The sequence below is a fragment of the Thamnophis elegans genome, chromosome 4 (genome assembly GCF_009769535.1).
Source record: "Thamnophis elegans isolate rThaEle1 chromosome 4, rThaEle1.pri, whole genome shotgun sequence".
Lineage (NCBI taxonomy): Eukaryota > Metazoa > Chordata > Lepidosauria > Squamata > Colubridae > Thamnophis > Thamnophis elegans.
In genome coordinates this window covers 47,072,013-47,089,071 of record NC_045544.1, presented here as the reverse complement: position 1 = coordinate 47,089,071, position 17,059 = coordinate 47,072,013, and the positions used below count along the sequence as shown (strand labels likewise).

At 37.5% G+C, this 17,059-nt stretch overlaps 1 protein-coding gene across 1 annotated transcript in view; it reads left to right on the top strand.

The window, feature by feature from the left end:
- Positions 1-17,059, top strand: part of REPS1 (RALBP1 associated Eps domain containing 1) — a 61,789-nt gene that overhangs the window by 6,802 nt on the left and 37,928 nt on the right. The window contains 3 exon segments of the mRNA XM_032215320.1: positions 538-734; positions 3,094-3,247; positions 13,383-13,510. Of these exon segments, the coding sequence (XP_032071211.1) occupies positions 538-734; positions 3,094-3,247; positions 13,383-13,510 (479 nt within the window).

The following is a 17,059-nucleotide window of genomic DNA, read 5'->3' as shown; positions in this document are numbered from 1 at the left end:
AGTGAGACATTTGTTAAGTTAATTTTGCCCATTTTACCACCTTGACTCTGTTGTTAAGTGAATCACTGCAGTAGATAAGTTTGTAATCTGGTTCTTAAGTGAATCTGGCTTCCCATTGACTTTGCTTGTCAAAAGGTCACAAAAAGGGATCACATGGCCCTGGGACACAGCCACGGTCATAAATATGAACCAGTTGCCAAGTGTCTGAATTTTGATCACGTGACCATGAAGATCATAACTGAAAAACGGTCTTGTCATTTTTTTTCAGTGTTGTAACTTTGAACAGTCACTAAATCAACTGTTTTAAGTCGAGGATTACCTGTATTGATGTTTCTATATTTGAAAATACTGATACTAAAGTTAATTGTTCCTTGGCTCTTGACTGAACTGTCACAATCTTAGTTATTTTTATAGTAATACAATATGATTTAACAAAGAATTTTAGCAACAGCTGAAAAGTAAAATTATATTTTAATTTATTGCTCAAAGGAATTTTGTAATATAAGTTTCTTAATCCATGTCATCTTATTTTGACAGTCAAAGACCTCCCCCTACCCCGATTTGTGATGTCAAAGAATGAGCAAGAGTTAAGGCATTCATCCTTATATTCTTCAGATGCTGATAACTCATCTTCCTATTCAGGTGCAATTCCTCCTCCACCAGGCAGAATACAAGCTAAAAAGGGCTCTGTGAGCCATGATATAGTTCAGCAACGTCCAGCTACAGATCAACAGGTAATGCAATCTAGAGGCTGGCTTATGGGTACATGTGTATTTCATGTCTAAGTAAGTATAATCTTTATTGTCATTGTATTTAAATACAACGAAATTGGTCTATTTCTATGATGTGTTAAAAAGAACAATAGTTGCAAAAGAACAATAGTCAAATTTATTTTAACTTGTGTAAGAAGTGTATAGTACCAGGGATTTCAGTTACTAATCTTTCTGTTGTTTAAGCAATACATTTAACCATTATTTTAAATGCCATTTTTCCAGCTATCCATATATTTGAATAATAATAATCTTGTGCTATCTCATTTCTATTGAGAAGTTGTAGTTTGTTCTCTGATGATCTTGAGTGCCATTTTAGTTGGTTCGTCAAGGTCTAAGACATGGTATCTAACCTTTTGGCTTGCCTGGCTTGAGCAAAAAGGATTTTTTTTTGAGCCGCATATAAAATATATAATATAGTTAATGTATATAAAACTTCATTATTTTTATACTTTTATGATCTTGTGGTACCTCATTACTAGCTGTCAAGAACTGCATATGGCCCATGAACCACGGATTAGACACAACTGGTCTGAGACATTTTGTAAGGAAGAATGCAGTTCTTGTAAATAACTCTTAATTATTTCAGGAAAGATGCTTCCTACATACATGTTCCCACACAGAAAAATACCTCTTTGGAAGGCTTTGCAGAGCCCTAATTCATGTATCCATAGTAATACTGTTTCGAACAAGTTGTTTACCTTGCTTAGAACAGATTGCTAAATATAGGCAGCCTTTATTGATTACTTTTCATCTGACTGCCTTCAACTGAAAACCTTTATCATAGAGATGACAGATTAACTTGTATTAAAATTATGCATTCAACTGTTTTCTGTATATGGTGCTGACAGCAGAACATAATTCCATTAAATGTATATACTGAATGCTTTGGAATCAAGCATGTCTGAACAAGCTGGGCTTGATCCAGAGATTGTGTTAACAGAAAGATATTCTTGAAAGAGTATTTCCTGTCACCTCTCCCCCACAAGTGTGATGGAGAACAATTGCAATAAGAGAGTAAATGCTGGAAAAATTGTAGTGATACTCTGTCTATTGAGTATCAGACAGCTTTGAACTGCTGTAAATTAGAATGAGAAACTTTTCTGAAGATTTTATTTCTGCAGAACTTTTGAGTACAAACTACTATCCTTAGTGAATGTTTCATGTACAGAGTAAAATCCATTCTTTCACTTATCATCCACGAAGCTTCTTCAGTTCTTTTTGAAGAAGGGGATGGATGAGAAGCGAAACATCTTCAAAGAAAAACGGGAAAGTCCAGTTGCCTCTTGAAAAAGCACCTTTGGGACAATCATGACCTGGATGACGGAGAATCTCCATAGACATTGTTGGAATGGTTTTCATCAAGAAAGCTAGACTAGAGCAGTTCTCCCTTCTTTGTCACACCCTTAACGTCTGTTTCAAAGGACTGTCCAATCTTTTGAGCAGATTTTGCTTGAAAAGGGGAAAGAAAAGCCTCAAGTGGTAATTGGTTCATGCAGCATGACTTTTCACCCAGTATGTAATTCCCTGTAGTTTTTTGTTTGTTTGCTTGCTTCATTCATTTGTTTCTCAATTAAGAGAACTAAATTTGATTCCACAAGAATCTTTGACAATTGCTGTTGTCTTAATAGTTGCATCTGTCATTGTTTGGAGGAGTATTTTAATTGTTCAGTGATGAGGAGATATTAATTTATTCATGTAATGCTGTACTGCAATCAAAAAAATAAGACCTGTCCCTTTCAAAACATGTCAACCTATTCTAATAAAATTATATCTTGTGTGAAATCCAGCTTCACATATTCAGTAGCAGAAACAGTTTCTTCTAGATAAAGTGAAAGGATTAAAAGAATTCATTCCCTGAAGCTTCCCATGTACCGTCATACAAGTAGTCCTCACTTAACGACTGTAATTGGGATTGGCAACTCTACCACTAAATAAGGTGGTTGTTAAGGAAACCACACGTCACCATTCCAGTTAGCAATGGCAGTCCCTTTGTAGTTAAGTTACTCATCCATGGTTGTTAAGTGAAGCATCACATGACTACAACTAGCAACCTCCTGCTGGTGATGCCATTGATTGCTTGTTGGAATCAGCTGGAAAGATTACAAATGGCAATGACATATCTGCAGGACACTGAAATTGTTGTAAGTGTAAGCACCACTTGTAAATCACTTTTGGACTACTCGTAATCTGGTTCAGAGCAGACGGAAGGAAGGGAACAAATTATATAAATAGAAATCCATTTCTGGGATACTGGTTTTTACCTAAGAACAGTGATTTTTACAAATATGTTTCAGCACTTATTAGTTTGCTTTATTTTTAGGAGTCTACATCTCCAGTCGTTTCACCACAGCAGTCTCCACCAACCTCTCCACATTCATGGAGGAAACACAGCCGCCATCCTAGTGGAGGAAATAATGAACGATCTGTTGCTGGACCAGGGCCTTTCTGGCCGCCGTTTAATGAAGCACAATCAGGTATTAAGAAATGTCTTCTTGCATTGTTTGGCCTTGTGAAACTCCTTTCAGACAATTTAATAACTGATTAGGGATTTCAGTGATTTGAGATAGCCTGCCTCTAAAATGGGGTGGACTTGCATGTGATATGCACAAAAGTTACTTTCATTGTACTTCATGTCTTGAATACACACACTTCAGGCAATGCCAACACTAGTGATAATAATCTTTACCTTCTTCCCTGCACCAGTGCAAACTCCCATCCTTTCTCATTCTCAGAAATCAGTGAGACAATCCTCTATTTATTTTCAAAGGAGCTCTACAGAGTGTCCACATAATGCTTGATTCTTTATTACTTCAACTTTTTTTGCGCTTGAATAGTTCAATATCACACAGATATTATATACTTCCTGGCTATTTGTGCATTGAGGGAAGCCAAATCTTTTGCTGAAAAATTCATAAATGACAATAACCAGCCATGCCACTTTATCATGTGCCCGTCCCTTGTTTTATCTGGACCTGCATAATAATGTTTCTACTGTTTGGAAACCATGCCGCTTTCTGGGTGGGGATGGGGGTAGGAAAGACAGCTGCTTTCAGGATTATCTCTATGAACTATTGTTGACCCTAGAGAATATACCAGGATTAGGCAACCATGTTCCTCCTGCTAATTCCAAAGGTGTGCCTTTAATCAATCAATCATCGCACTCTAGGTGTGTGAGATTTGTGTCTCCCTCCTGTCTGTGGAGTAGAGAAGGATGAGAGGAAAAAACATCAGTATAGCACTTATGGTTATAGTAATAACTAACTACTACCGTGTTTCCCTGAAAATAAGATATGGTCTTATTTTCTTTGAACCCCGAATTAAGTGCTTGGCCTTATTTTCGGGGAGATCTTATTATTTTTGAGGGGCAGGAGCAGTGACCATGGTCACCTCATGGCTGCTGCTATGTTGCAATATTTTCGGGGAGGGCTTATTTTAGCGTATGCCCTCAAAAGCCCGATAGGGCTTATTATCCGGAGAGGGCTTATTTTTGGGGACTAAGGGTATAAATAATACTTCTGGTTATACTATTTTTCTAGTGCTATGACGTCTTGGCCTTTGTACAGTACTTGATCCATTTTAAATCAGCCACCACAATAGTAAGAAGAGTGTTGTAGGGAGATTGGAGGGGCATGAGTGTAAAAGAAACCAGACAGCAGCAGTACTACGGGCTTTTACTAGGAATAAAGTACACTAGTTTTTCCAAATTAAATTTCCCTTTGCTGATTCATGTATGTACAATTTGATACCAGGGCATTTTAATTTTTAACTGAACAGAATATTAGTTACCCTGCTGCACAGTTACGGCAACTAATATATCTTTATCATACAGAATACATTTTATAATGAAGGAAACCAGACTTAGTCTTTTATTATAGTGTATCAAGGACTGTACTTTAAAAAGTGTATGGATCCAGGACAAAAAATAAATTGCATGTAATTTAAGTGAATTACAGTTAAATGTTAATGGCCATATATTTCATAATTTCTCCTTCTATCACATCATTACACCACTGCAGTGACTTGAAAATTATTGCAGCAAGGGGGAACAAGTAACCCACAATCAAGAGTTTTTACATCCTTGTTTTGTTTTGTTTTCTTTCTTTTTTAATAGATCTACTTCCCATGTTCACATTACTTGCTAAAAAGCATCTTTCTAGTGTCAGAATACATGCCTTTTTTTTGTAAAATTAACTATGGGGAATATAGAAAGTTGTATATGAGAAATGCTTATTTTTCTCCCCAACATTGACTTTTCTTCCTAAATCCACTGTTAATTTTTTTATTTTTTTTTAAAAACAGTAAGCAAAAAATGAAGTGGCCTCTGGAAGATAAAATCTACTGCAGTTATTTGGCTGGTTAGAATAATTTATTTTTAGCAGATGATAATAAAATTCTTTGCTTGCTTGATAAATACTGCAGTCTCAGAAATGTTCAAATTATTCTTTTTTTCAATTTCACAGATCCAAATTCAAATGTACAGGGAGTCCTCGACTTACAACAGTTCATTTAGTGATCATTCAAAGTGATGAATGAAAGTTTCCCTATCGGTTTGTTAGCCGCCCTGAGTCCCTTTGGGAATAGGGCGGCATACAAGTTTAATGAAACTGAAACAGAACAGCATGAGAAAAGTGACTTATGGCCATTTTTTGCACTTATGGCTATTGCAGCATTCCCGTGGTCAGGTGTTCAAAATTCAGATGTTTGGGAATTGATTTATATTTATTATGGTTGCAGTGTTCTGGGTCATGTGATCCCCTTTTGCAACCTTCTAATCAAAGTCAATGGGGAGCTGGAGTCACTTAACAACCATGTTACTAACTTAATAACTGCAATTTCATTTAACAACTGTGGTAAGAAAAGTCATAAAATGGGGCAAAATTCACTTAACAAATGTCTTGCCTTAGCAACAGAAAATTTGTGGTTGTAAGTCAAGGACTAACGGTATAAAGATTAGAAAATGCAGACTTATTTGTCTCCCCACTTCTCCCCCCCTCTCCCTATCCCTTTTACTTACCCACAGAAAATTAGAGGAGCTTTAAATAGGTTAGCTGGTACATCCAAGAGGTGTACAGGATTTTTCAGGGCTTTGGGTTTTTTTTCCTGTATGTATTCTAAAGAGGAAAAGAGGATTCACACCCTTTCTGTAGCAAAATATATAATATATTTTTAAACAAATTGTTGAGCAGATTAAAGAATAATATTTTAGCAAGATCTTAATCTGGGACATTGTTCGTGTCAAATTTCCATATCAACATCTCTTTGAGTGTAAATAATTTTGCTATTACACTCTTGCTAGGTTAGCAAAAAGAGTGTTAATCTTTCACTTATTCTGAAGTGTGTGTGTGTGTGTGTGTGTGTGTGTGTGTGTAGGTAAACTAGAAGCTGACATCAGAGCATGCCAGATGGCAAAAAAATATTGAATTAATCTACCTAAGTATTTCATAAAGTTTCCAAGAAACCTGTGTTTTTATTAAATCTTCAGAAGTTGGATTTTGACTCAAATGAAACTTATCTAGGTTAGCTATGAATTTTAAAATGTTACTTCTACCAGCCTATTTTGTTATCCACATAGACATGTCATATTGTGCTTTCAAGGAAAAGCTTGAAAGCAAGCTTTCTCTCTCTCTCTCCCTGTTGTCCTCCCCCTCCTTCTCTTTTGCTTCCTCCCCCCCTCCCCTCTCTTTCTCTCCCTCTCATAACGGCTAATTATGCCTGATTTTCATGCTGAATATAGATATAAATTAATAAAGAAAAGATACACATACCCGCATTTATCTCTGAATCCCACTTGTTTCTACAATCCCCTTACCATTCACCTCCCTTTTCGGGGTCAGATACTGTACTACTATAAAATATTTCCTATGTTAATGTCTCAATTGTTATATGCCTGCATATACAGCGCTACACAAAACTGCTTGATATGTTTAAAGTCTTGATTCTGATTTTCCTCTTTTTTCCATTAGGGAAAAGCTTGCTAACTGCATTGCAATTAGATGCAATGCAATTGTGTGTGTGAGAGAGAGAGGGAGCGGGGTATAGAGATTGCCAAAGAGAAAATATGCAGCAACCATTGGAGAAACATAAACCTAGCCTATGAAACAGGAAGGTATGAGAAGGAAACTCAAGATCACCCCATTTGACACTCTCGAGGGAGGGAGGGAGGAGAAACCAAAATTTAAGATTCTGTTACTATATTCTGTTATCCATGGAGTAGAATTATAGAATTTTATGATGTCTACCTTGAAGCACTGACTAGTAATAAGTTTAGGCTCCAATCTGAACATACCATATATTTTTATCCATGACTCTATTAAGCAATTGTTAAGTTAGCTTATACTTTCTTGTTAAGACTGAGGATATTGCATCTCACCTTTGTAATAGTCTTATGCCACCTACTCAAAGATTGCAGATGGTTTACATTCCCAATATAATAAAAGCAGATATAAAAAGACAGTGATAAAAATAATATAAACAGCTTTATACTGACCAGCCTCTAAAAAATGTCATTGCTTTTATGTAGGAGGCATCTTGCCCATAGGCACTGTGAAAAAGCAGTCTTTCCTAAGAGACAGCACTAAAAGACACAATCTGATCTTGGCAAGCTGTTCTGGAATAAGGGATTTATAACAAACAGAAGGCTCTGAAGTTAGATTATCTGCCCTTATGATAGGCACATGCTGCTTCACTAAACAACTGAAGCCCACAGAAGAGAATGTAGATAATAGCCCAAACAAGCAAGAGAGGTTACATATTTGCATCACTTTTAAATTCAGTTTCCTTGTAATTCCTCCAACTCTACCTTATCTTTCCTTAAAACTGTAGAGAAATGGTAGGCATCAATTTGAACAGGCTAACAATGTTTGCTGTAGCCTGCTGTCACAATCTGCATATCACATAATCCTTAATGTAATCCCTTTGGTTTGGATTTAGCATACACCACCCACCTCTTGACATCCGACAAATATATTGACAAATGAGTAGGGAGTTGAATGGTTTCAGGGATGTAAACAGTGTGAAATCCCTAATTTGATAGCGCCCCAAATGAATATAATTAAACTAATATATTCTACTTCAGTAATTACGAAGTAAAGTTAATTCATTGATATTTATATCGCTTCGAGGGGAGGAGCTGCCGCCGTCGGGAGCCAAAAAAAAGCTCCTGCCAGGACTCTGGTTCGTATATCTTATAAGATCTATAGATATCTCCCCTTTCTGGCAGAAAGGGGCAGGGAGGAGGTCAGTCGTTAGGATCTCTTTGTAATTCATAGCTTTTTTTTTGCTGTGAATGGAGAAGAGATTCAACATTAGCTGAGCCTTTACTCCGGCCAGTTTTCCGCGCTGCCTTTTTTGCAGCCTAGGCAGATTGCCTCCCCCCCAGGACAAAGCTAAGCTATTTAAAAGCCAATCCGGGCGGGGACCATTCCCGAGGAATTTCTTCTATTACTATTTAAAATACCAGCTTCAATTTCGCAAAAGGCTCCCTTTCTTTTTTAGCTGCGTCACAAGATGGCGATCTCGTAGCTTTTGTGTTTGATCTGACGGAGCTAGTTGATCCTACCCTCCTGAAGGCTTCTCCGTACTAATTGCTAAAAGATTAACTGAGGGGAGCACAGACTTTGATTTTTGGCTCGCTTGATTGCTTGTCTTTTATTTTTATTCTGGAATGGCTCCCAAATCTAAACAGAAGCGCTTCCTTAATAACATATCTCCAAAAACTGCTATGAAGGCGCTACCCTTGTCTCCTACACCCTCCACGGGAGATTTGCTAACACAAGAATTCCTTCTCAAAACGCTTAATGATTTCAGACAGGAGATTAATCAACTGATATCGGATTTATGTGATCAATTTGATGCTAAAATTGCTCAGGCAAAGCAGGATATGATCGGTGTAATGACAGTCATGACAGATTATATTGCTGAAACAGAGGACAAATTGGAACTTTTGGAAGAAACTAACCTTAATCTGATATCAAAAATTCAAACGTTAGAACAGGAAATTGAATCTGCCCAAAAAGAACTTGTCATGATAAATTATAACAAGACTGCCTTTGCGATACGAGTTAGAGGATTGCGTGAAAACCAACAGGAGAATTTGAAACAGACATTCTTTGAGGCTTTCAGTCGCTTGGTGGGAAGTCCGGGACTTAACTTTGATTGGCAGATTCAAAGAATTTACCGCCAGAATTCCTGGGTAGCAAAACAGCGACAGCTTCCGAGGGACATAATAATATACTTTACTACAAGGGAATCTAGAAATGAGATAATACAGAGGCTCTACGGAAAGAGGTTGAGAATTGATGGGGAAGACTTGATTGTTTTTAAAGAGATACCATTTCAAATATTAAGAACAAGAAGACAGTACGCTTTCTTAACCGAAGAACTCAGAAACTCTCAGATTCCATACAAATGGGAAGTCCCAGCTGGTATTACAGTTACATTTGGCAACCAAAAACACCGCATTAACTCCGTCGGTGAAGCCCGAAAATTTTACTACGAGACCCTGAAGGCGGGACTTCCTGATTCATCCGGATCTGGGGAGAGGCAAGGAGAAGGAGAAGACAAACAGCGAGACACGTGGCTACAAGGCGGAGGGTGTTGTTTTTCTCTTCCGGAAGGGCAGAAGACTAAAGAATAAAGACTAAGCGATGTTTTTAAAGTTTTATGATTTCTGTCTGGGATAAAATGGAAAAGTGGCATATCGATGATGAGACATGGAGACTGAAAGAAGCGTTGCTGATTGTGGACATATATTGTACAGAAGTTTTGTCTGAACTCTAACTCAAATTGTGCATGAACTATTTTCTTAGGCGAGGAGAGCGGAAATTGTGATCTTTTTGAGTTGCGGTTTGGGACGAACGGAGTTGGGAGGTGCGTGGGAGAGGGAAGGGCAGCGAAAGTTTAATTAGATTACCTGGGGCTAGAACGCAAGCTGATGTTTGTTTGAGTTGCTATATCAATATAAGGTTAAGAAAGATTGGTCGGAGAATCTTCAGGAAAGTGGAGTAAACATGGGAGGAGCAATGAATGTGGATAAAATATATATGTGGATATGGATAAAGGCAGGGTGGAAGGTAAAAAATTTACATGTGGAGGTGGGTAAGGATAGAAAGGGAGGTGTTGGAAATGAAAAATGAAAGAAGTATTTGAGTTTAATGGTGTTATAGAAAGGTTTGGATATTTGGATAAAAAAGAGATAAATTAAAGGTCTGAATAGATAGACAAAGCAAGGAGACTTTTAGTTGGGGAATTCTAATTGACCAACTTACCTGGCTCTAATACAGTTTGAAACCCTGCAAGTAGCAAAATAATCGAAATTTGGAATGAGTCACATTGTTTAAGATTTACAGATAATGGGAAGCTGTGTTAACGTAGTGGGTTTATTGACCCTTTTGTTTCTTTCTTCTTTTTGTGTGTGAGTGTGGGTGTTTTTTTTTTGTTTATTTCTTATTTTCTACTATTTTTCCTTTTTCTTTTTGGCTTTACTTTTATCTTATTTTTTAATTTTAAAGTTAGCTGGCCTTATTATACTCAAATGCTTGTTAAAGAATTATGCCGGGTATGGGACCTGCGAAGCCGTAAGGGGGTTGGGGAGGGGGGATTATAGGGGGGAGGGGGGAGGGTGGAATTACAGTTTCAATCCTTAGAACAATAAGAATTCACTTGTGTACTGTGGCTCGTTTTTCTTTTTTTTTTCTTTTTTTCTTTTTCTACTTTTATTGTAAAAAACAAATTGAATTGTATGGATACACCAAAGTGAGGAGAAGAGGGAAAGAGAAGGGAGAAGTAAAGAGGGAGTGAGAGGGAATGTAAGGAGGGTGAAATGGAGGGAGGGGGAGACGTCTGAGGGGGTAGGGAAGTAGAAGAGGGGAATGCTGGAGGGGTGAAAGGAAAGTTGGAGGGGGAGAAGAGAGGGTGTATGGGGGAATGAAGTGTTATGTTGGGTTTTTTTTCTTCCTTTTTTCTTTTTTTTATGCACAGTATATAAGTGATTGTATAAAATGAAAATGAAAATGAAATAAAAATATGTTTTACGATATTTATATCTTTCTTTTTTCACATAGCTTAGAGCAGTGGATATCTTTATTCCATTGTTACAGATATTTTTCAATTTACGGCTGATTGCTTAGTGACCTTTCAGAGTTACAATGGACCTCCCAAACCTACTTACAACCTGATTTTAAAGTACGATGGCTGCTCACAAACTCCCATGGGCCAATGATTACATTTTGGGTGCTTGACAACTAGCTAACTTATATGGCTGTTTGCAGCATCCTGCAGTCTCATGGCAACAAGTTTTCAGATATTTTTTTGCCAGTTTCCAGTATTTATTTCTGGTTTTCATTTTAAAAAAAAGCCCATTGGATAAAATGGATTTGCATGATGACTCTGATGTTCACTTAATGACTACCCCAAAAGGTAATAAAATTGAACACAGTAATGTGGTAACCTGATTAACAACCACAATGATTTATGATTGTAATTTTGGGCTCAATTACAATCATAAGTTAAGAATTATCTGTAATTTCAATTTTGCAACATCTGAGTTGAATTTTACAAGAAAACCAAAATGGAGTTGAATAGTTTGTCATTCAGTGTGTGGTGGGAGTACAACTACTATCTTAGTATGTTAGTGAAATCAAGCATCATGTTAAGCACAATATTCTTTATGTGTTTGGGCATAATATGTAATGTGAACATAGGAATAGTATGAACTCATATTTAGGGTTACTACATTGCATGGACCAAAACACATATGTCAGCCCAGTTCAGTTTTGTAGTTGTAACATGTTTTTAAGTGCAATGTCTTTATGAGTATGTCCTCATACTCATTATATCTTATTTCAGATAAGATGGGATTCAGATGGGTAAACTGAGATCTTGAAAATGGATGTCATTTGTTATTTTGTCATATATTTATTGCCCATTTTCACCCCTGAATTTCAAGTTGGTCTGCCTAAGACTTTCAGACTTACTCAGATAAATATGTATAATATTCTATAAAGCTGCTGGCAGATGAGGAAGTGATAATAATTAAAAGATAATTGAGACATAATGCAGTTTTCTCCACACTCGGGAATAAGCTTTATTTTATGTATTGAAGTAACACTTTTCATAAGTTTTTAACAAGGTTTCTCTAGAAAAAAATGCCTTCATCTGGTTATAATGTTACACCTAAATTTAAGAAAGGTTGGGTTGAAATAGAATTAAATTCTGTTACCTAATAAAATTATAGGCTTTAATAGAATTAAATAGAACTAAAAAACCTAGGCCTAGATCTGTGCATCTTCTCACCTTATTGTGAAAAGTTATGATAAAGACTTACAATCCAGTACTCAGTACTTGCAGCATTTGTTGAAATTTCAACTGTCTTACCACCACAGGATAGATTAGTTTATTTTTTAAAGTTTCTTTAGTTATAGAATTCCAGCCTTCCCATATTTCATTTGTGAAAGTATGTCCTTGTCGTTGATATTAGCAAAAAGAAAGAAACTCATCATCTCCCCTTTCTCTTTAACTATTGCAGAAATCCCTCAGTCTCTCATTTAATTCTCATCTTATTCATTCACTGAAATCATTGATGATCTTGTCAATCATTTCACTTTTTTCTTTTTTTAGCTAAAATTCCTTGAAAAGTTTTTTTTTTAAACAAAACTTTTTTCTTTATTATATTTATTTTTCATGCAAAAACTTCAATTTTAACATCAAAATTTAAAAAGCACATTAGCAAAAAGAAATCCACTATTTAAATTTAAAAAAATCAATTTAAACTGACTATATAAATACTGTATTTTTTTGTGGCTATCTTTTCTAAACCCAGATTTTAAATGTCTTTATATACTTAACTAGGCACTAGTATGGGCTTGATGATGCCTTATTTTTATAGTGCTCCCTATTTTGCAGGAAGGCGGGACCAGGTTAGTTAATTCCTTTTAGAGTACAAACCCCAGGCACAGTGGAACAATCAGGGCAAACTGAAACAGCTTTTGGGTGAATATGGGAACATGTTTCTTAGTCTTTGCTTGAAACCCAGATTTGTAATGCTTCTGTCCTTTGTAGCTCCTTGTTTATGGAAAATTAAAAGTTTTGTGAAAAAAATGGTGGTAAATTGATAGAAAATATTGGCATACGTTTTGAATCGACTCCTCAGATTTGAGGTTTCATAGTTAACACAACCAGGGAATTTTAGTTTTATTCTACTGAACTAGGAAACACCCAACACTGTGTCATCAAAAAAGACTCCAAAGTTTCTTATCTAGTTAAAGAATCACCCATTGCAACCATGGTTTGGTTGATATTTATTACAGAAAGTATCTCTGACTATATCGTTGCTGTATTGAAGTTTTGTTTATTAGGAGTAAGTCGTAAGCTCATTCACTGCTCTTGTTACACATTCAGATTTGGGATGCCTAATTTATTACATTCAAATTTGTTCTTCTAGAAAACTGCAAATTGTAACATGTCTGACTGTCAGATTAGGAAACCAAGCCTTGCTAAGCAATTTTTGTAGTAATAATGGTTAACACAATTATCAGGTTACCGAGAAGACAAAACATTTCTTGAATAGACTGTTATACTGATTTTGAAACTGACATGCATTCTGATTTTTAGGCTCCTGTAATTCCGGTGATCCAGTGTGGTCTGGCCATTCACCTCCACCGCATCAAGAAAACTGGGTCAGTTTTGCAGATAATACTCCAACCAGTACTATTTTAACCATGCATCCTGCTTCTGTCCAGGTGTGACATTTTATTAGTATTATTTTATTTGCTTCATTCCAAATAACGTCAGTCATTTTCATACTGCTGCTAAAGATTTGTGCTGTGTCTTCACGTCTTTTAAGATTAAGCTCTAATTCAGTGGTTCTCAACCTTCCTAACACCACGACCCTTTAATACAGTTCCTCATGTTGTGACCCCCCCCCCAACCATAACATTATTTTTGTTGCTACTATGTAACACCGGGAGCCACAAAACCTGGGTGGGTGTGGCCAACTCAACATCACTCCCACTCAGTCACATGACATCCCCCCCAGAAATGCCTACCAAGGTTTCATGGCTCAGTGTTTTCTGTGAGAATAGGGCCTCTCTCTCTTCTCTCCCTCTCCCTCTCATTTCTGTTTTTCCTATTTTTCCTCTCCCTTTCTCTTCTTTCTTTCCTTCCCTCCCTTTCCCTCTTTCTTTTTCTTTCTTTTTCTTTCTTTCTCATTGAATACGATAGCAAATCCAAAATAAAGTTATTAATTGTAGGAAATTGCTTCTCTGTAATCTTTTCAGAGTTCTAAGTTGATAGAAGGTGGCAAGATTGTACTAACAGCAATAGGATATATATTTTAATTTCTTTTGAGCTTGACAATATAATACGTTATCCAAAATTATAATCTTATTTTCAGATGCAATTTTTTTGCCATCTCTGTTATTTTCTTTTTAAAAAATCAGACCTGCTTCCAATTTGTGCCTTCTGGCAAACTGCAGTTTTCTTGGCAAGAGATCTAGCTTGCCATTACTTTCGTCGTAGGTCTGAGAAAGTTAGTTCTTTCTTTCTTTTCTCTTCCTTTTTTTCTCTCTGATTTGTTTCCCTCTCCTTTCCCTCTCTCTCATTCTCTCCCTTCAGTTTTCTTCCATTTCTTTCTCCCTCTCCCCCTTCTGCTTCTAATTTGTTTCCCTCTATTTTCCCTCCCTCCCATTCTCTCCTTCCAGCTCTCTTTCATTTCTCTCTCTTTCTCCCCTTTTCTCTTTCATCTCTTTCTTGCGTGTGCAAGCAAAATACCCTCCTGGGCCAGGATCATGGCGGCTGAGACAGTGACTCCTTCTGCTGCTGCCACCACTGAGAAGTGAGTAGCTGGCTGTGCTGCGCAGACTCAGGTCGGTCCCCTCGTGTTGACACAGGAAAGAGCCGGAACAGCCATCTCTGGATGCAGAGAGGGAAGAGTTCCAGAGTCCTGCACAAGGATAGCCCTGTGCAGCTCTCTCCCTGCACCCAACCAGCTGCTGCTGCTGCTCCCCATTCTCCTCTTTCCTGAGCCAACACGAAGGGGACTGCGGCTTGCGCTGATCTGAGTCTGGTGCTGAGGAGTCTCCTGTATACCCAGTTACTCACCTCATTGTGCAGTGGCAACAGCGGGAGGAGAGTCATTGTCCCCTCTGCCTTGATCCTGGCCCAGGAGGGTATTTTGCTTGCATGTGCACGCAAGAGATAAGCGCAACAAAGGGCTGGAGCTCTTCCCAACACTGAGTTGCCTGCGAAGGACGCGGAATCGCAAAAGCAGGCGTGAGGCTCGTGCCTTCTCGGGGTGGAGAGCAGATTGTGTGATTGGATCAGCAGGGAGCCGTAGGAGAGGGGCAAAGCCTATTAAGACTGTTACCCATGCTAAGCATGGTAACAGTCTTTTTTTTAATTTTTTTAAAATAGTTTTTATTAAACATTATTACCTTTAAAAACAGAAAGAAAAATACAAGAAAAGACAAAACATACATAATAATATAAAGTAAATATACAGCCTTTTGTATCGGCATTCATTAGTTATACTTTTTTTTTAAGCGTAAAACATACAGATACAAATACAATTTTAAACATACAACCCCCCCCTCCCCCCCCCCCCCCCCCCCGCGGTGACAGTCATTCACAGCCCAACTTTTTTCTTTCCTTCCTCATTGTTAGGTCTCTAAGCCACATCTTCTCATTACAAAGTTCAGGGATCTATTACAATACCCATGTTCACTTTTAACTTTCCCCATTTTAAGTCCCTGCTGTTCTCCTTGTCGCCCACATATACCATAAGTTCCAGCTAAGATAATGTTCCGTTTCTCCTTTGCCCCTCAGCCAACCCGTCATTCTATCCATTTCTGCACATTCATAGATCTTTTTAATTATAGCATCTTCCGACGGTATGGTAGTGGATTTCCAAAATTGTGCATAAGTTATTCTTGCGGCCACAATTATATGTAGGCTCAAATGCCATATTGAACTGCTTATGTTTTCTGGTTTAATGCTTAGTAGAAGGTTCTCGGGTCTCCATTCCATGTTTGCCCCGGTAACCTCTTTTAGCCATTTTTTAATCCTTTTCCAATATTTCGTGGCCTCAGTACAGGACCACCAAATATGGTAGAATGTGCCATCCTTTCTTCCACATTTCCAACACGATGGAGATAACCCAGGGAACATCTTGGCTAACCTCGTTGGGGGGAAGTGCCACCTATAAACCATCTTGTATATGTTTTCTTTGAATGCTGTAGATATTGTAAGTTTAATGGTCTTACTCCATAGATCCCACCATTTGCCCATTTCAATTTCATAGCCAAGGTTTCTCTCCCATGCTATTAGAAGGCTTTTATCCATCTCTTCATTAGCATCTTGGCAGGTCAAAAATTGGTAAATCTTCGATAACATTTTCTTGTCTCCACCAAACAAGATCTTATCTAGCCCCTGAGGGTTTGGGTAGATCCCAAAACGTACCTTATCACTTTTAAACCTGTTTCTAACCTGTAAATATTCCCACCATTCCAAATTCTTGCCCTGCTGCTCTAATTCCATCTTTGTTTTCATGTTGCCATCTTCTGTCATGATATCTTTATATGTTATGTTTCTTGTCCAATTAAATACACTGGGATGCGTTAAGGCCTCTAATGGTGACAACCAGCACGGAACCCTAAGATAGTATTTTTTCCTCATCTTTTCCCAGACCCCCATCAAAATCTTCCGAATATAATGTCCCACAAAGTACCTATGGGGGGTGTCTCTTTCTTGCCAGAGAGAGGCATGCCATCCCTGAGGGAGGTCATGTCCCTCTATAGCCAATAGGCGCCTTCTACTCAACATCACCCAATCTTTCACCCATGTCATGATTGCTGCATTATAGTATGCTTCCCAGTTGGGTATTCCGAAGCCTCCCAGTTCTCTACGTTTTTGCAATATTTGGGCTTTAATTCGTGCTTTCTTGCCTTGCCATATAAATCGATTCACTATTGTCTCCAAAGATTTTTAAAAATTTTTGTCCAATTTAGTTGGTGCCGTTTGAAACAGAAACAAAAATTTTGGTAATACATATGTCTTGACTGTCGCAATCCTGCCCATCAGAGATAGTTGTTTACCACTCCAATTAGTCATATCTTTAGATACCTGTTGTAGCAATTTCATATAGTTATCTACCTTGATAGAGGAACATCTCTCCGTGAGCCAAATTCCCAAGTATTGTACTTTGTGGGCCATGTTAATCCCTAACAGGCTTTGTACTTCCCTTTTCTGGTTCAGAGTCATATTCTTAATTAACAGTTTTGTCTTCTCTTTGT